Consider the following 21,129-nt stretch of genomic DNA (forward strand, 5'->3'; position numbering starts at 1 on the left):
CTCTCTTGTAACTAATGTATGATCTCTACTTGTTGTCTTCTCTTTCTCTCTTCTTACAAACATACACAATGTCCTTATTTTGTTATTTTCAATCAAGTCTACTTATCCTGCCTTATTGTCACTTAAGTGGTAAAATCAATAGAGTTATCCTCTGTTAATCCTCTTAACATGGTCACCTCAGATCCCTCTCTGCCTCCTCTCCTTCCTCACTTCCATCTCTACAGTGTTTCTTTCCTGGAGGATGCCTCGTGTACATACAGACATATGGAGGTCAGAGCCGAGAAGGGATGTGATAGTCAAGCTTATCTGCCTTGACTGTTTGTTACTGATGGTGTCCTCAAGGGGCACTGAATAAAAATTAGATAGACTGTGACATTTCACAAGGCAGACATGCTGTGCTGCTACACCCTCAAAACATCGGAGTTCAGTGGTAATCAAAATCAAATATTCCACATGCCGTGAAATAACATGCTTTAGCAATGTAATTGTAAATGTAAAAGAAGCTTCTGTCTTATAAGTACAACAATCATACTCACTGGTACATCTACTCAGATACACTTCTTTGTCACATTTCTCCAAAACCTTTAAGTTTTTACAATAAAAAAACATATGGCAAGTTATATAATTGATAAAAAAACAGTGATTTCCCAATAGAGGTTCACAAAATTCACAGTTGTTTGCCTCAGTAAAATTCTAATAACAATAAGGAACATAAACACACATAGGGCTGCATATCTCTCGCTGTAAGTGTAAGACCTCATAGCCTATTTCAAATGAACCGAACAATACATACACGCCCCGACCCATGACTAGTGAACCGAATTGGTTCCAATTTTTTACTTGAACTGTTCCATCCCTTTTTTCCAAGCAGTATCTAGTTGGGGACCCCTGTCACATTTCAAATGTCTATGAGGTGTTAGCAGTTCAACCAAAGAATGATTTATCCTCTGATCTTCTCAGAAGGTTTAATTTACAGTGAATACTTGTTCAAGCACCAAATAAGTACAATTATCAATTGTTCCACAAAGATTAAAGATCTCTTCTCTCAGCCCCAATAATTACCTGAAGGATTTTTATATAGGTTTTAATGCTGGTTTTAAATCAAACCTACAATATCAGATTTTTTGGCCACTTGGGGGCAGTGGAAACAAATTGTGAACATAAAATTGACATATTATCACCTTTTAAGTGGATATGTGAACTTGTTAGCCAACAGGTGCTTATTTACACATCTAACTGTTAGAAATGGAGGCATGTTCCTGGCAAGTCCAATCTTCACTTTCTCTTAGCACTACCGGTAGGCTGGCACGCTGATTGTCCTGGAATGTAAAAAACATAATAATGTAAAGCAGGAGGAAAAAATAATCTAGCGAATAAAATCCTGTATACTCTGTCATCTCCAGTTACTCAGAGCTACCACAGCTCCAATCAGAGCTCTGAGGAGATGAGGTCTAAAAAAAACATTCAAGAATAAATGATATATATGAATATTTGTTGCATTTTAAAAGATATGTTACTGGCATGAACAGTAAACTAAAGCATACATGATATGTTGTGAATGGAGTGAATGTGGAAATTAGCCTGCACTAAGTAACTCTTTTAACATGGTTTTTACATTGTCATTGTTACAAAAATATAATGTATAAAAATATAGATTATATTTAAGTAAAAGAGCTGAATACTTCCTCCGTTCCAGTAGGTCTAAATTAATTTGAAAAAGATATGATTGGTGCAGCATGTATGAGTATGTGTGTGTTTTATCTACACTATCACAAACCTTTTTCTACAGAGCTTGGAAGTCGCAGATAGACATTTTCATAATTAGAAGCTACATGTCCCAAAGCCAAAGTCATTATAAAGATATGTAAAATTCAGGCATACACACTTACACACACTCTCAACCAATTAATATACCTCTACCAAAAAGACACAGTAATTTCACTGACAAGTCAATTACACAGATAGCTGTGACACACCGATAACAAGGTTAAATAAATGTAGACTTATACCTCAGTACCTGAATGCTAAAAGCTTACTCATCAGCAGAGAACAGAAGCAACTGTAATTATTATTTAGTCGAAGGAGTCAGACATTAGTTCAAAACATATTGCATAAGCACATGTCAAACATCTAACATTTATTGGTTGGCAAAGACAAAAATTATAGTGTTGGTTGAAGGATAAATGTTTAAAATTGAATGTAATGCCCGTCACACAACCAAACCTGTATTCATGTACTTTTGATGTTATGTGTTTATTTTCGTCATTCATCTTTAAGACCTGCTACTGAAAATCTCCTGAATACCTCTGCCTTTTCAAACCCCCTTTTCTATGAAAGCTTTCTGCAGCGTTGTGACAAACCAATCAAACATTCAGCTTTCTTTCAAGCGCCTACAAAAAGACTTGCCTAGCAGAAATTCTCTGGACTATAGCAATCCATATCCACTGCCTTCTCCTATCTGAGCCTTTTTACCCTGTGTTGTTTTTGCTCAGAGCTCTCAAGGGTTTGCCGGGGTAGTGTGTTCTATTGAGTGGTCCGTCTTGTATTGAATTGGTCCCCCAATTGATGGTGTGAAATGGTTGAAGAGAACCTGTGGAGCAGATTTCTGAGTGTCAGATCCTCATCACACAACCAACAATAGTGATAAGGAGAAGCCTTCACCAGAGAGATGAAGGAGTAGCTAAGAGGAGGAAAAACCATCTGAACATTATTTGATGGCGCTTTCATTGTAGCTTCTGTCAATGTGTCAGCAGGGGTTCCTCTGGGGGGCATTACATTACAAAGGGCATTGCAAAGATAAATTGATAGAGTAGACAGAAAGACTGATATTTAGATATTATTTGTTAATTGATAAATAATGCAGAGGCAGCAAGTCATCTCTGAAGTAGAACTTCGATCATTTTTGCCTGATACCAGAAAGAATTGTTAAATTATTACACTCCATTTCCATCTTCAGTCTGACATTGCCTCTACTCTAACCGATTTTGGTGCAGGAGGGAAATTCAATTTTCCCAAACCAAGACACTAACATATCCGTCATTTTGAGTCAACACAAATACGTAGCTATGCCAACATACTGGTTTTGAAGACTGGACCAGAGCAAAATAAAAACGATATATAACAAAATATTCAGAAGAAATGCTGTCTATTTAAAATAAAGCCTTGAACAGGGTTACCTTTGTTATTCTTACTTTTTATTTTTATGACTTATTAAAATACTTTTGTATTATTTATTTATTTTTACCAGTAGCATAAAGGGAAGTATGACCTGAATTTCATTATACAACTCTGTGTTGTAAACTGACAATTAAATAACCTTTTATCCTTGTATACTCCTCCTTATTTCTCGTCCACAGCTTGACAACGGTGTTAGTCCTGCCCATGGTGCTGACTGGCTAATCTTTAGTCCCCCTGTGGCAATCATTGGATAATCGCTTTTTCAACCAAGAAACCGTTGCTATAAACTGTGTTATGTCATGATGCCAGACAAGTCAACCTAGTGGAGTGGGCTGATTCAAAGGTCTGGACCCAGGCAACCATCATGTGGTTATGCACGTATTTTTTTTGTCTCTTTTTGGAGCAATAACTGAACATTTTTCATCGTCCTTCTCACCCTGGAGACAAAACAGTAAATATGATTCTGTCCTTTTTTCACACGGTTGCTCACTTCTGCCTCATTTCTCTTCAGGTCTTGTGTGGGAGAATCTGCAGACAATCAAGGCTTTAATACAGCAAATAAAGCAAAAATAATAGGTTGCCCTCTCCCCCCTGGGCCAAATAACAGGTTGCTTTATAGGTCTCCACACCATGTTGGGAGAGACACATGCAGAAGTGTGTGTTTTTGTGTGTGTGGGTGCAGACAAAGGAAAGGACAGGTGGGAGGGGACAGAGTTTATGAGGATTTGAGGGAGAGAGGTTATGTGGGTCCCTTTTCTTTCTCCCTCCCTCTGTCACTCTCACTCAGTACTGAGTGAGGCAACGCCGTCTCCCTGCCTGACTCTTCACATCAATGTGGACTGCAGGAAAGCATTTTTAACTAGAGAGTCGAGATCTGTAACTAGAAGGGGAAAATAAGGCAACAAAAGAAAGGAGAAGAAAATAAGCTCATTTGCTGAACTGAAGAGAGACCACACAGGGATATCTCCAATTTTTGAACATCTGCACAGGTAAGATACTCAATCTCTATCCGCTGATTCACTGCATGTACTGACACTTACAGATATGCATCCACACACAAACAACACAGTATCAACATTTTTCCACAAATATTTGCTCTATACTTGTTTTCATGGTTTATAATTAAGAAGTGCAATTTGATATATGGTATAATTTGCATAATTGTCTAATTGCAAGTTTTATTTACAATAAGTTACTAATTCAGGTCACTAATTGACAAGCATTTTACACAAGCAGCATTTTATTATATTTAACATATAAGTGGTCTGGAAAAAATAATGTAACATAAAAGTGGGTCAAATTAGGATAAATGCCAATTAGCAGTATCTTTTCGGCTCTGAAGGAGGTCTGGCAATCATCACTTAGATATGTCAGTTTTCAAAGGAGCATTAGCCCAACAGCATAGCACCAAAGATGCAAAAGCATTTTTTTCCAAGCTGCAGGTGCATCAGTCTACTCGTATATAGGTTTTGCAGGCTGTGGGGTAGTTTATACTTCATATGCAATATATGATCATGTATATATAAAATCTACATATATGCACATACATATGGGGTACTATGTTTTATAGTTATGTAAGACTAAACATATGTTCAGGTATAAATTCTTCAACATATAGGATTTTTCTATGAATAATTCATGTTAATAATTTATCTTGAGAATACTATGCAAAATATAAAAAAATAACACTGACAAATGACAAACTGCCATTACAGAATTAAACTAACTAACATTGACTTGACATGACACAAAAAATGCAGTGCAATATCTCCCAGATATCAAATGTATTTGGGCGCTCACCCACAAACATTTACATTAGTTTCCCAGATTCCCAGCAAGTCTAAGTGACATGCAGCAGAATATGAGGCATTTTGCAAGCTCATTCCTCTTGTGTATCTTTAAAACAGTAAAAAAAAAACTTTGTTGTTACACATATGTCAATATAATTTTCTCAAACGAAAATTGTGCCCTGCACAAAGCCAGATTATGAGTCATCTAGATTTTTAAAGCATGTTTTACATGTCTCAGCCCATTCAATGCAAAGGTTGTAATTTCAATAGGTGAAATTTTCCAATTTTCTGGTACTCTGTGGTGGAGTTGAAAGCCGAAACAGCACTGCATTTAGAAGCTCTGTTGTTATGAATCACACCCAAGACAGCTAAGAACACATCTGGAAAAAGATAAAATTTCTGAAGCTTCTTGCATTAATGTGGCAAAGAAAACTAGTCTATGGCAAGTACGGAAGTATTATTCTCCTTTGTGTAAGGTAATGCATGAATGCACACTCCTACCCTGCAGCATCAGCAACCACAAAAAAGTTCTCACTTTGGGGCTAACCTAACACAGTTAACCTTAAATCCTTAAGTCTCGATTTTTCTATTCTCTGCACTTGTTCAAATGTGGACGTGTTTGCACGTCTTAAATTGTGATTGTTCCTTGGCAGAGACGATGCTATTAGAGAGGCTTTGACCTCTAGTAATGAAAGGGTCAGCAGGAGATAATAACATTTAGTCAGCAGTTGATCATTAGCCCTGCAGACTGGGAAAGACATTCTCACTGCAGTGTGAAATTTCAGGGTACTGACTTTAAAACACCTCAAATTGCCCAGTATCTGGTACAGACTTACTGCAATGCATACAAAACACCGTTGTGACACACAGTGGAGAGGGTGACAAAAAATGTGTAACCCAAAGTTAAAGAAAGCACAAACTTTTCTTTTTCTTTCATTCAAAATAAGCAGGCCTACTATATTTCCATTTCCAGATCAAATAATGAGGTACACCATTAAGTCACCTCATCAGAATTGCATACGATTAACTTTGACCTCATTTGTGTTACTAATCTATCCAGCCTCCGCCTCCAGCATCCTTTGGATGCCCAATCAGCCTCAGAAGGATGGAAATGCAAAATTCATATAAAGTGCTCAGGTTAGGAAATGTCAGGGGAGTCAGAGAGAGCAAAAAAGTGGGTGTAAATAAAGATAGGGAAAGAGAGTTGACAAAATAGGGTGAGAGAAAGTCCTCAAGAGTTGCCCTTCCTGTTTTGCATTTTGAGGGTTCTCAATTCTCATCACGCCTCACAAATTAGCTGCAGGGTCTGGATGGTTTCCACAAAGGCCATGGCAACAGCGTTACTAGGCAAGAGCGGGTTTCTTCCAAGCTGTCAAATAATGTAGACAGCGTGAGACCAGATGGGATCAGAAAACGTATTCCTGCTGTTGATTATGGACACGTGCATAACAAATTAGAAATCAAAGACACAATGTAGTCTGCCACTGAGAGACGCCAACTCTAAAGTAGAGCGTGCTGCTTAGCAAGAAATGGTTACTAACAGGTTTTGAATTGGACATGAAAAATATTTGAACATGCCCTTCAAACTGATTGCACTGATGTGCTACACATATTGAGTCAGTGGAGTGGATCCATCTGCTAAGGATTTGATCAACTATCTGAATCATTTATTCGCACTGATGAGAAAGAGAATCTTTGTACTGTCATCTCAACCTTTGTCAACCTAGACTGGGATGGGGATTTTTATGTATAATTGTGCATAAAACATCTTTGGTTTTTACAAATTTTGCATTCTGAAGCGGCTTCACAGTGGGCACAGTCTAATTGGGATCATAACCCTCCTTTTAGAAAATAATTAAGCTCACTTAATTGTCAGACATGACTCCATTCATAAAAAGAGACACACAAATCATGCTTTCCTCAAGCTTCGTTGGTGAGTTACTTAGGTTTATGCACAGTAGAAACCAAGTAGGTACAACCTGATACAGATCCTTTCACTGTCTAACATGTCAGTCAACAACCAGGGTTGAGACCTGGTGACTGGGAAGGTCATAGCATATGATTCACATCATTTTTCTAACTCCTCAAACCATCACTGACCCATCATGCCCTACAAGCGGCTGCAATCATTATGTTTCTCTACTCATTTGCAATGCTCAAATGGCTCTAGGGATGAAAATGTCATCCTTTGTCAGTCAGTCCACCACTTTGGTCCAGACTGAAATATCTCAACAACTATAGGATGGATTACCAAGAAATTCCATGACTTCATGGTGCCCAGAGGATGGATCTTAAGTAATTTCCTAAATTAGTTTTAAAGTTTTTAATTATCCAGTAGAATATCTCACCATATTATATTAGTCCAATGAGGATTGTTTCCAGTCTGAATGGCCACTAAGTAGTCTCACAACACTGGCTTGTTTCCATTATGTTATGCATAGAACATTCTATCAGCTTTCTACCATTTCTCTTCAGTAGTTGACCTAAAACCTTAAATTGTTACTACATCCTTCAGTTCTGCTAGCTCCCCTCCTCTCAGCCAATTTAAAAAATGCATCAGAAACCTGCAAAGAACAGAACTCTTACTGCCAATAATAACAGATGAAAACATAAAAAAATCTTTAGATACAGTATGACGCTGCATTGCAATGAGCTATCAGATGTTTAACTTCTAACAGGAGGGTTTGGTTAGAGAAAGCTTAAGTAGTTTCAAAACAAAGAAACAAAACAAAACAATTTAGGTTCCAGTTACTTTCCTGAATGACCAGCAATATTTATGACTCATAAATATTTGGGCTGCTTGTGCTTGTTACTGAGGAAAACAAAATAAAACTAACCATGTTGTGCCCCTCTGGGTATTTTCTCATTTAAGACGCTGACTGTCTTTTTGTTGTCGTTTCAAAGCCATGCCTTGTCTGGCATGTGTGGCCCCCTGGAATACTTTCACTGCAGTGTCCTCAGTGAATGATGTGGCTTTTAGTCAGGTATACTGCAACAATAGGTAATATTGCCTAATCAAGGCATGAAAGATCACAAGTGGCACATGTGGCATTTTCTGTTTTTAGCTTGTCAAAAATGTGTTGCACTAAATCATAACACACTTTCTTGATCTTCTCCATAATGTATAAAACTATCCGAAAGGGTCTTTTGAGTTATACTTCACCCAAATATTACATTTCGAAAAGGTAGATGGAAAAATTGGTTGTTTCTGTCTAAACAGGCAACAGTAAGGATAGCAGTTTAAGTGAAAATGACCACCAGCCCATTTTCAGTGGGCTGGTGGAAGGCTGCAACATCTGACAGTAGAGAGTTTGCTGCAAAACAGCAGTGCATTCATAAGCTTAATTCTGAATATGGTCTGTCGATATGGTATTTCCAGACAGACCTTTAAAATGAAAAAAAAAACCAAATCCTTTACGTGAGAGCAAATCTATTTGGCCACCAGAATAAATTCTATATATGAGAAACACTTTACGCTCTGTAAAAGGTCAGGATGTTTTTGTTTTCTTCCAAAAAAATGGAAGTTGACGTTTTCAAAAAGAATTCAGCCATCAGACAATCTTTTAAAGTGCAGGCAGTGATTTACTCCGAGGATGAAGGCAGTTTGGTGTTTTCAGCATTAACTGCCAAAGCTAAAAGGCCACACAGTGATAGAGAAGAGCTACTCCAACCCACCTACTTGAGAATATGGTTTTCATGTGGTAGAAAAGACGGTCGCACTCTGTAATAGTGCTGACAAAGGAACAAAAGAAAAGAAAATGGACTGCACCATAATTGTAGCAGAGTTACCTTTTATCATGTACAATCTAGCTGGCTGAAACTGTGTCAGACTGGAATGACTCTTCCATGATTCAACAAGTCTCCTGTTTAAGCTAGACACTATTCCACTGGCTTCCTCAACACACTGGGTTTCTGTTATCTGTATTCCTTAAAATTTGAAACCTCCATCGTCTAAGACAAATGGGTATCTACTGTACTACTATGCTGGAATTTGAGTGTCATTTTAACAAAGCTACGATGACGTTTCCTTTTGTTTAGCATTCAAACCAAAAAGCTATCCTATAAGTCTTAGTCAGAGAGCTTTCAGGGAGTTGGAGTTCCTCATAATCATCTTCATCTCTTAATCTTCATCATCTCTTTTAAAATGATGAGAATGATGATGATTTTACCATCCAGTAGACACCCATTTCATTTTAAAAGATCTATTAAAACTAACCCTCACAGCAGACATTTAGACTTGTCAAAGCAGGGAAAGCTGTTGTGGTCACTCAAAGGAGAAAGCTTGTCTAGTGCAGATGAGATTAGGCAGTTCAATACCAATGCTGGTACACGATATTCCTTCGTCTAATCAGACATTTACTGCAAGCAGGTTATATGCCATGACAGAGAAGAGCCCAAAGCAGATCCTACAAGCTTACTTTACAGCCACGCCCATTACGTGCTCTGTTACATATGGTAGGAGCGATTACATTTCTGCACCCTCTGCACTTCTTGGACACAAAAGTAACTAAAAACCACCCCATTATTTCGTAATCAATGCTGCAAACAACCCCTAATTTTGTGACCATTGCCACACAACTGTGATCTATGCTGTAGCTTACGTAAGTGACCTATGCCATTGTGAGCATTTATACTTGCTTATTGGTGTTGCTATACAAATAAAGCTAGTTGGCAGTTGGGGTTTCTGTGTCAATGTGTAGAGTTTCTTCATGTTCTTCAAACAATGGTGACTGAAATTCTTTTTCTCCTCAATCTGTTTTATGTTTTCTTTTTGTTTTTTTCCCCCACTGCCTTGGAATAAAAGGATGAGGGAATATCAGGGGACAGACAAGAGCATGTCGTGCAGCAAGGCAGCGTCCCTTGTGTGCCTGTATGTTTGAACAGGGGTTCTCAAACAGCATTATTAACTCATCTGGGTTTTGTTTGAGTCACTTCCCATTCTCAGACAATGCAGACACACACCAATCTGACCAATTTACAGTTTTTGTGATCTGAGTCACCACGATGTATATGTTTGGGGAGGTGTACATAAAGCTACGGTGTAGGGTACGAGGCTACGAAGTAAATCAGGCTTAAGTTATGCACTCCACCGCCATTCACAACACTAAAGCCCTAAAATTCATTCACCTAAACAGAATGCAGTCATTATTCCAGTGCTTTTCCTGACATAGAATGGAAATACTATCTTAATGATTCTGGCAGTTAGATCAAATGATAAATTAGGTAGCTGACACAATATAAGTCAGAACGGATTTTTACGAAGCATATGCCAACAAAGTAGTTTTTATGTTATTTAAAATCACATTTTGTTCTGCATCATGCTCAGACTTGTAATAATGGTTTAAAAATACTAATCACCCTGAATTATCCTCAAATGTTACTCCTGGAAATCAGTTCTGCCATCTCAAGATGATGGCATTTTATATTCTTCAATTTAACACTAACAGACCACTTTAAGTTCAAGTGAGTTCACAGCGATTTCCCCTCTTCATTTTATTTTTATGGCTGTGGCTACCTTGTGGCTGCACTGATGGGGCAGCATCAGCCTGAAAAGGGATTTAGCAGATATTTGAAGGAAAAGGCACCAGGGTGCATAATGTTCCAATGCATGATACATCACAGGGCGCCAGTGCATAAACATACATCTATCATCTTTTGAATCTCAGGACAAGTGAGAATTTCAAGACATTTCTCATGAGAAGTCAGTTCAGTTCAGCTCAAACTCAGCTCATTTTTCACATAAAAAATCTACCTGCAGGTATAATTCCCATCCTCCCAGAACAGTTAAAGAAAAAAAACAGATCACTGCAGTAGCATAAAGATAATTAGATAGAATTCTGTAAAAGTCCTGTGAGAATAAAGCTAATCAAATATTATCTCTCTACCCACTGAAGTTGTCTCATGGCTTTGTGCCTTTGTGGTATTTGGAACTAAGGGATTGAATACAGAAGTTCTTGATTAAAATCAATCACTATCAGAGCAGTTTTATGATGAGTTTTGGATAAAAACAGCTTGCTGGCATAATCATTCATGCACTGAGCCAAGTAACAGCTGAAGAGCCCCAAACTAAACACCTTGTAGTTAGTAACATCTATGGCATTTAGTTCGTTTACAGTGGTGTCTGAGGACATTATTAATCCTTCTTGGAGTCATAACTCCAAGGTTTATACCTTACTTATGATTCCTGTAGTGCTTATTGATTTATTGTTGATCGTGCTCTCTCTTATTTTAAGGTTGGTCTCCAGAGACATGGATATCCTCATGGATGAGGATTTCAGTGTGACCAGTAACACCAGTCATGAAACAGGACTACAAAGACAAGGACTCAACCACAGTGACCCTCTGGACATGTTTATAGGCCTGGAGCTTCTTCTACGTTTTAAACCTCTCTTCCTGCCTCTCTACTGCCTCATAGTGGTCGTGGCTGGTGTTGGAAACTCCTTTCTTTTGGCTTGCATCCTGGCCGACAAAAAACTCCACAATGCCACCAACTTTTTCATTGGTAACTTAGCAGCTGGAGACCTGCTGATGTGTCTGAGTTGTGTTCCACTGACAGTGTCTTATGCCTTTGACAGCCATGGCTGGGCTTTCGGAAGACCCCTCTGCCACCTGGTCCCCTTGCTGCAATGTGCCACAGTGTTTGCATCAGCGCTTTCACTCACTGCCATTGCTGTGGACCGCTACATTGTCGTAGGTAACGGACTAAACATTATATTTACTGATTAACTTTAGGTTTACTACTGAACATAAGCTTTCTTTAAACCTATTATTTGTGGGATTTGAAAATTGGTTTCTTCTTTCAATATTTTTCAGCTCATTTTGACCAATTGCCGATGCCAATATATACAAATATTTTTTTTACAACCTAATTGCAGAGAACATCAAGTCTCTCCTGTAGTAGAATACACATATTATGCCTGCTCTTATTGTGACAGCCCAATAGCAGATGTAGTCATAAAATAAATTTATACATTCCCATTTAAGCTGTAAAATACATCATACTTTAACAGGCTTGATAATGCTCTAACTGAGCCAATCCTGACAACAATCAGGGCAGATTTTACCAATTTTACAAGTTCCAAAACAAGTAACAAAATTGTCTCTGTCCTCAGGGATCATGTGAAAGTAACTGCATTCTACAACCGTACAGCAATTAAACCCAACTGAAATAACACTAATAGACATAGTGTGCTCTTTTTCACACAGTTGAATAAAAAAGCCTAAATTAGCAGGCTGCATATGTTTTACAGAGTTAAAATTTTTAAACTCAATAATATATTAACTGAATATATTAAATAAAAAATAAGATAAGAGCTTGCAACTCAGGTACGACCACACCTGAAAAATACGTGTGACTGGGCATCATGTAGCATGTGGCTCAACGTAATTCTGACTTCTTCAATGAATGAAAGCAGCTGGTTGTCCAGAGCAACACACTACATGAGTTTATGACTGATGCCATTGGCCGTGGGGGGTTGCGCTCATATTTTCTAAGGACCGCATTTTTTTCTTCACAAAAGTGTTTTAATGATCAGAATGACAGCTCTTAAGATAGCTAATTAAATTTGTTGAAGGAATGACCTACGCAGAGCAATCATTGCAAACAGCAACTTAGCTATCCGTTTCGGAAACTTAAACCACAGATATAATTATCCCTCTTTGACACTCGTAGATGTGGTGGCGTCATCTTTGGCTCACTGGAAGAAATTGCAGATGCTGATGTTTCATTTTATAGCCGTTATTGGATGATACCACCGTATGCGATACTGACATGCTGAATCCAATATTAATGTGTATCCCTAGCAGATGCTGAAAACTCCCCTCTCCGCCCCAACCTCGGGATACTGACATGTCTGTGTCTTTTCCTTTCTGTCTCAGCTCACCCAATACGGAGGAGGATCTCTGCGTGGGGTTGTGGTGCCGTGACTCTGGGTGTCTGGCTTTTATCTCTGGCCCTGGCTGCCCCACCATCTCTCTACACGCGCTATCTGGACCTACGACCCAGTGGCATCGATCTGGTAGTGTGTGAGGAATTCTGGCCAGATAGTGGCAGTCTGAGGCTGCTCTATTCCTGCTTCATTCTCATAGCCTCCTATATGATCCCACTGTTGTCAGTCAGCGTATCCTACTGTGCCATCACTGTCAGCCTAAAACGCTATTCCATTCCTGGGGAGCCATCCAACAGCCAGCAGCGCTGGAGCCAAAGAAGGAAGAGGACCTTCTGTCTGCTGGTGGCTTCAGTGCTGGCCTTCGCCCTCTGCTGGCTGCCCCTGCAGGTGAGTCTTAGATCCATACTGTTAAGCCAAACTGCCAGCCATTTTGACTATCCTTCTTCATTACCCCTTATCCAACCTGTTCAGTGGAATGTAAGGAAGAGCTTGATTTAAGAGTTAGGCTTTAGTGGGAGATCAAGTTTACATTCTTCGGTTATCTGCTAGCAAATCATAAACTCAGCAGCAGTAAACTGATAACAACAGCAACGGCAGTAGGCATTTTAAAGATGCACAAAGCAAAATATTATCTGCTTTCTTATATCACTCCACTAACTTCCTCTCACCAAACCCACAAGTTCAAAAGGCAGCAGAAGGAGTCAGTTGCCCTGCAAGACCTTATGTCTCGTAGGGCCAGCTCCTCGTGGCGTGAGCCTTGCCAAGGCCCCAATCCCTCTCACTGCAAGTCCTCTTTTAAAAGATGCCCCTCCAGCGCTGCGTGGCCCCAGGGCAGAGAGCCCCAGGCTTCAGAGGCAACTGCAAAGCAATCAAACAGTGTAATGAGAGGATGGCCCAGACATCCTATTTGACTGTTTCAACAACACTCTGCTTCGGCTGTGAGGGGCAGGAAGTAGCTACTGAATCAGGCTTTCACCATTTGAACAGACATGCATTGTAGAACAGCCAATTGGAACGCCCTCTCTGAGAACTGTGAAAAAAAAAGAAAAACAGAGCCAAGACGACGTGCACAAGTATAGTTTTAAGTGTTTTAAAAATATATATATATATGACAGATTAAGTGCAATTAAATATGTCCAGGACGCATAACATACATTTTTCTATGTCACTGTGTAGGTGCTGAACTTGTTGCTGGACCTGGACCCAGACTTCTACATCATAGGGAAGCGTTATGTTAACGTCTTACAAGTATGCTGTCATTTAGTGGCTATGAGCTCTGCGTGTTACAACCCCTTCATCTATGCCTCACTGCACAGCAAGGTACGCATGCACCTGAAAGGCTACCTCTGTCCTTGTCGCAATCGCCAGAGGGGGATGGTGGAGAGAGGGACATCCAGGGGCTGATTTCAGAGTGTACCTGCGATGATACAACTGCTGTAGCAGCTCCTGCCATGCAGAGCCATGTCCTTGCCCACAAGCTAACACCTGCACCCCTAACACCGATGTTAATGTCTGAGGTGTCCAGGAGAAAATAAAGACAAATGCAACATCCATTTAAATCAGATTTCTCCATGTGTTTCCAGAATTTTTGTGACTTAAAAAAAAAGGTCCTTACTTGTACAGTGTCACCAGAAGCAGTGCTTAAAAGAAAAGGGGGGCACTTATGACAAACAGACGAAGAAGCAGATCCAGGCCAGACTGCTTAGTATGATGATGAAGAATTAGGCCATTCATTGGGATCCCTGTGTTTTTCTTAGGCGCACTGAGCTGCTGGCAGAGACACTAAGCAGATCCTGCCGCTTCAAAAAGGTGGCATAAACAGACCCTCAGGCTGACGGTTTCTCAAACAGACTTATGCTGGAGGCTGAAACCAGGAGTGGCTATACTGGTCACAGTGGCCTGGTTATACTTAAAAAGTAAACTCTGACTTCATGGAGCTTTTCTGAACTCTTCTCAGCAGACATGAGTTACAGACCAAGACGAGCATGTGCAAAAGACACAATGTGATTGTTTTTTGTCCCTGGTTCTGATTGTCTGTGCTTCAGAATCTTATTCTTAATATCAGTTACATCTCTCTGATGTTGAAATACATGTTGCCTGCTGTTTTTAATGTTATTATGTAGTATTTATTCTCTATGATTTTGTTCCACTGTCTAACTTTGTGTTTCATTTGTGCACATGGATAAATACAGTTGTGTTTGTGCATGCATGTGTAATGTCAACAGTTTGTGTGGACCTGGGGGGAAAAGATTAATACGTATATGGGAGATAATATCTGCACCTTATATGTCACCTTCAAACCATTGTAAAATGTAACCAATACTAAATTCATAAAGGTGTTACCTTATGAACAAGTCTCTACTTCGGCTCTGTCTGGAAAACAAGATTGACACAATGATCAACTTAATATTCAGAGCATGAACAATAAAGTCACCCATAAGCATCACTGTGCTGCCACCTGTGCCACTCAGTTTCCATCAAGTGTGATTAATGCTTTCTTTGTTTGTCAAAGCCTGGATATCAATTCAATTTCTGAACATGCGTTCTTTTAAAAGACTCACCAGAGAACTGGTTAATGTGATCTTAATTAAATTTAGCAACATTAATTCTGTTCAATTAGTTATTCAGAGTTCTACAGTTTTCATTATTATTGCTGCTTATGATTAAAAGGCAATTTTTTCTACTGTTAACTGGAAGGTTTGAAACAAGTTATTACATAAAATAAACATATCAGTGCAGAGCAAATTGTCCATCAACAGATCCAATCAGCCCATTCAAAAATGCCAAAACACCATTCATTCTGTCACCCGAGTGATAGGAACAAAAATACTCAGGGTAGCTTTGATGCAGTCTGAAAAAGCCTAGCTCCCCAGCCAGTGTCGATGCCAATCCTGCATTCAGTTCTACTCCACTTGTTTTTGCCCTGAAGCTATATCAGAAAGGGTCTGCAAGAGTTCTTGTTTTGTTTTCAAGAAGGGAGGTCAGTTGTTTTAAGATTTAAATCTTTAATCACAATATCAATCCACATTTAAAGCCCCTGCGACTTGGTTTGACATGTTTAGTATTTCTGTATATACTATTAATGACTATGTAGCTATCAAACTTAAAGGGTGGGGAAAACATCTGTAGTTATTATTTCTCAAGAGTTTTGCACTGAAAAACTGCTTCATCAGAACTTTGTGGTTGCAAATATTGTTGCATCCTGTTCAGTGTATGGACCTTTTCAAACAGAGCCCCGCCCACTTTAAGCTAGTGAAAAAAGCACAGAAATCTCTCAAGTGAAATAGCCAAACTGAGATAGAAAGTAATGTAATAAAGAAACTAATCACTGTGAAATGCTGATGTACTGTATGTACTGTGGATGTACAGTATTATAAGAACTGCATGCAAATATGGCACCCACTCACTTGAATGAAAACTGCTTACTCGTCTATTGACTTTACTGTAGGATGACAATATGTGAGTGAAAAATTGCTTTTCTAGGCTCTGGGGAAAAATATAAAACCTTCAAGTGGCAGCAACCCCCCAGAAAAGCAATTTTGTCATGGTATAGCCCAGTCGAAACCTTAAATGATGACGTTAAGTTTGTTTCAACTTTCTCCAAAACTACAGAAGTCACCATTATTTTTGTCTATAAAAGACAGAAATCAAGAAAGAACAAATACTTTGTGCAATATAATCAAAGCCAAAAGTATGGCACTGGGTCTACAAGTCCAATATTGCTGTATTATTCTGCTGCCTCTTACCATCATCAGTAACAAGCAGATTATGCCTTTATAATAGGCTGTCAGCAAAAGTGCACATAAAGAACACAATAAACGGGAAATACAAATAAGCAAACATACTCAAGATGTTATTTCTGCCCTTTTGGAGGATTTTTCAGGGCCATTTCAGTTGTTTGAATAAGGCTGAGAATTCCACCAGTTTATTTGCTTCATATTAAAATACAAGTAAATACAAACTTTAGTGTTTAGACTGACACAACAGCAAGTGGATTCTGGCTAAGACTTGTTTTATATAAACAAACTAAGCCCCTTACAGTAAGGATTTAGACTTCCAGGTCCCCTAGGCTACTAGACAGATTTCACTTCAACCACCTTAAATTAAGGTCTGCAACAGAGTGAAAATGTGTTACATAAAAAAGAGAATATTCAAAATATACTTCAGGCAATTATTTGTGAGTCAATTGAACCATAAAATTACCACCATGACTGGAAATTGGGTATTGCTGTAACAGTGTGAATACATAGAGGAGATAATACTGTACGAAAAGGACCTACTAATCCTTTCAAGCAATTAATTACGAACCTGCTTTCTTGTCAAATAAACAAAAATAAGTATTGTTTTGATATAAGTGGTTTATGGTAATTGGCTAAATAACTGACGCTAGTATCCTGTACAAAAATGTATGTGTACTGGTATTTGAGCTAGTTCATCACGTCACTTTTGGACGCGCAGGGATGTTAGTGATATGAGACCGTGGCACTGTCAAGTTAGCAACAACACATTTACCCACGTCCGGGTGGACTGAATTAGGAAAATAAATAAGCAACGTCCGGTTACACTTTCAAAATAAAGCCAGAAGAGAAACGTTTCATATTTTATGAACAATCGTAATACTACCACTAAAGACACTAGTGGTTTCTTTTCCTCCTATTCCTACTACATTATGCTAGCCGACAAAAAGTATACGAAGTGAGTTAGGTCTAACGTTATCGTTGAGCGCTGCAGCATTTAGAACAGTGGCAGGCATGAGGTCAGGGCTTGTGCAATTAAAATACTGGATGTTATTGGCTGGTCAACCCGTGGGAAAATGGGCTCAACCCTATTAAGTCGGGTCGTCGTAGGCTACCATCCTTTTCTAGCCAGTCTGGATTTCCCTCATATCTTCTCATGCCCTATCCTTGGCTCGTCGTTCCGAATATAATCCCACCCTACTTGGCGAGCTCATACATCCAGCGCATTACATACTCGCCCCCAGGCAACCACTAATACTTTCTAACTCAACCCACCCCTGCCGTTGCCCTCATGCTCCGCTCACTCGGGCACGCGCCACGCTCACCGCTCGCTCCCCCTCGGTCTGCTAACTTGAGTGCCACCTGTCTCATATCAATCAGACGATCCCTGGGCGTGCCAAAAGCTGAGCACTAGACGGTTCCTACAGCCGCTTCACTTCATTGACAGTGCTAGGGACGCTGACCAACGCCCTGCAGGTTTTGAAGCGTTGGGAAATGAACCACGCCTGGTTGGCAACGACTGCACGCAACTCTTAATCTCAGTTCGGCTCAGCTGGGGGAGTTTGGGGCCTACTAACCAGTCCCCGATCCTTCGCGCTTCGCCTCCTTGCCAGGCAGATATGAGATGATCAGTGTGACTTCCCCTGCTCAAATACGATGAGAGGGATGCAACAACACTTGCACGGAAGGACTAGCATGGAGGACAGAGAGGGGAACGACAAGTCACCTGAAAGTGTTATGCGAGGGTTCCAGAGCTTCAGACAGAGCAGCAAGGAGGACAGGAAGCTCCTCCCGCAGACAGCTCGAGAGGTGGCTCGCTTAATAGCAACATTACTTGGATCGTGTTTTACACTGTACCCAAAGTCTCTGATTTCTCTGTGAAGATACGTGTGATTCCGGATGCAAATAATGACACAGAACTAATCTAACTCACCAAAACACAGCGCATCACATTCAAAGCAGCGTATGAAAAGTTCATTAGGGACTCAGGTAGTGCTGGGTGCCATGTGCCCTCGCTGATGCATGTCTGCTGTGTCGTGTGATGTCTGTGTGTGTTGTGCTGCTGGCCTGGTGTGTGTTTGTGTTTGTGAGACCACTGAAACAGAGACTTGCTTGATCGGATCCCCGATTACTTATGTACACATGAGCTCTCAGCTCAGTGTTATGGTTTTCTCTCAGAGACTAGAATATACTCAGACCAAACAGCACGATATGTTTGACCACAGACAGCCTGGCTCGGACACCACTGGCTGGTAGATTCTTTCAACACCTGGCTCCCAGAACAGGTCAACTATATTGTTGTTATAGCTGTAGGATGACGTAGATTTATTGTGGAGAGTAGTGGTTGCGTGGTCGGTGGGTGCGGTTGGGGTGTGCGTGGTTGGGTGCGCTGCAGTGAATTACATATGCTGTGTCGTGAGACGGCTGCTCTGAAGTGCAGTTGATAAAGATGATGCTGTGTGGAAGACGATCTGCAGATTCTGTCATAAAGGTGGGTCTAGAGAGGAATCCCGGTGGCCAACACCATTCATATGGAACCTGAACTGTCCAGACACCACAGTAGGAATACCAGTTAGCTGTTTAAGACACGAACGAAACTATCCCCCAGGGGTTCCCAACCCGCACGCAACTCGCCCCCCAATATAAAGCTCCCACTTCCTCTCCCCCCCGCGGACCACCTATCCCCACCCCGCCGCGACGCCAAACTTCCTCTCCCCGGTGATTCCTAGAAATGACATTCTGAAACAGTGGCGCCGCCCCCCCCCGCTTCGCTCCTCTCTCAATCGCGGCCACCGCCACCCCCATCGCACACCCCGCTCCCCCTTCAACAGACATCAGATACCTTGCCTTTCTTTTACATCAGACCCCCCCCCCGGCCTGTGCACAGCTGGCTGCTACACACCGACCACACAGAGTGAATGATCCTTCGGGCCTTTCCTTCTGTAGCCTTCCAAGACTGCCTTCTTCTTTCTCGTCCTTCGGCTAGCGACGTTACTACCTCAAGCTCTCAAGCCATACATTCTCTCTTCGTTTGCGTTCCGCCCCCGACCTCCCCCGACACCTGCACTTCCATCCGTAGAACTTCATCGACCTCTTTCACCCTCTTATCTCCCACGCAAGGCAACGCATCTCTCCTCCAACACACACCAACACGGCGGCGCAGGCCAGAGACGACCTTCCCCGCTCTTCCTTCTCTGGCGGAGCATACCAAGTTCAATCCAACTCCGCTCACCGCATTCCGACCCCAGACCACCTCATCTTTCTTCTCCATTCTTGTCCAACCCATACACCAGCCCATGCCACTCCCCCCCTCTTCGCAACTTGAAGTCATCGCTCACGCCCAACAACATTCCAAGGCGCTACACCAACAACCCATAATAGCTGCCACCTCTGTGTATGGCAGCCACTGTCACCACCCGGTCTATTTAAAAAGATCAATGCCCTTGGATGGTTGTTAATCATCGTGATCTCGTCTAGTCCCACGCTCCACGTACCCTACAACAGCACCCCAACTGTTTAAATGTATTTCAGAGAATAAATATCTGTCCTTTATATTTGGAACCAAATACCATTCGTGCTGTTATCGCTGGAATAGCTTCCCGTGTTGGCTTAACCCAGTCAAGCCTGTAGTGTCTTTAGCTGGACTGTGTCCCCTGAGGGTTAGGTTTCATTACTCGAAGATGTGGAGGATTTCTTCTAGACGGTCATCTTCATAGACAGACAGCTGGACATCCTGGAAGACTACTCTCTGTCCTCCCTTCTTCCTCCCACATCACTAATCTTCCTGCACCTTCAGCAGAGCGTCGTTGACGAAGAATACTGTACGTTTCATCGCAAGTCGACCCTGACGGAAGAAGACAACAGGTTTCATTAAATATCTAACATTTTGTCCGTTCTACAGGCGCTTCCTAACAGTATATGTGACTGTCGTACAGATTTCACATAAAGTTACCCCAGTCGCTCCCACCGCTCCCTGCTGCTCCACCACAGCTCTGCCTATCTGTGGAGCTACCTTTCCCCGCCCCCCCCACTCTCTGAGAGAGAACCCCGCTCCACCTTCCGACTAGACGAGCTGCCAGTCATAAGAATCACACGATCACACAAGTCTGTTCAAGTGTTCCACAACCAAACGCACACACACGCCACAGCACACACACAGCAGACACACAACACACCACACATCAACCAGCGCACCGCGCACACACACAGTGATGTGAACTATTGTCATACGCTGCTTTGGATGTATGCTGTGTTTTTTTGTGAGGTTTAGCATTAACTCTGTTGTTCATTATCATCGCAATCACCTGTATACAGGCGATGATCAGGAAGAATTTGACAGTAAAGCATAATAATGTTGATCAACACTCACACCTGACTACAGCCACTTTCCCTGTCTCTCCTTCTGCTCCCTGTCGGTCTGAACGACTGAAACACTTTCAGGATTTGTGCCCGTCCCTGCATCTTGTCCTCGATGTATTCCTTGCCTGCGTCGTTGTCTGATCCCATCATCGAATTTAAGGAAAATCACACGATCAT

At 41.0% G+C, this 21,129-nt stretch overlaps 1 protein-coding gene across 1 annotated transcript; it reads left to right on the plus strand.

The window, feature by feature from the left end:
* Positions 1–11,216: 11,216 nt before the first annotated feature.
* On the plus strand, positions 11,217–14,340 carry si:dkey-202l22.3 (7 transmembrane receptor domain-containing protein). The gene is made up of 3 exons (XM_035680526.1): positions 11,217–11,661; positions 12,846–13,243; positions 14,033–14,340. Exons 1-3 carry the CDS (start codon positions 11,217–11,219, stop codon positions 14,258–14,260), a joined length of 1,071 nt encoding a protein of 356 aa, XP_035536419.1. The 3' UTR covers positions 14,261–14,340.
* The last annotated feature ends 6,789 nt before the right edge of the window (positions 14,341–21,129 follow it).

Source organism: Morone saxatilis, unplaced genomic scaffold (assembly GCF_004916995.1).
Source record: "Morone saxatilis isolate NCDOM2014 unplaced genomic scaffold, NCSU_SB_2.0 Contig8, whole genome shotgun sequence".
In the NCBI taxonomy this organism is placed as follows: Eukaryota; Metazoa; Chordata; class Actinopteri; family Moronidae; genus Morone; species Morone saxatilis.

What these genes read in the sequence shown, in the direction of transcription:
- si:dkey-202l22.3 (XM_035680526.1), top strand. Translation starts at nt 11,217, where the DNA reads ATGGATATCCTCATGGATGAGGATTTCAGTGTGACCAGTAACACCAGT. An exon ending in GGACCGCTACATTGTCGTAG is followed by an intron (nt 11,662 to 12,845) that starts GTAACGGACTAA and finishes TTTCTGTCTCAG; the next exon opens with CTCACCCAATACGGAGGAGG. An exon ending in TCTGCTGGCTGCCCCTGCAG is followed by an intron (nt 13,244 to 14,032) that starts GTGAGTCTTAGA and finishes GTCACTGTGTAG; the next exon opens with GTGCTGAACTTGTTGCTGGA.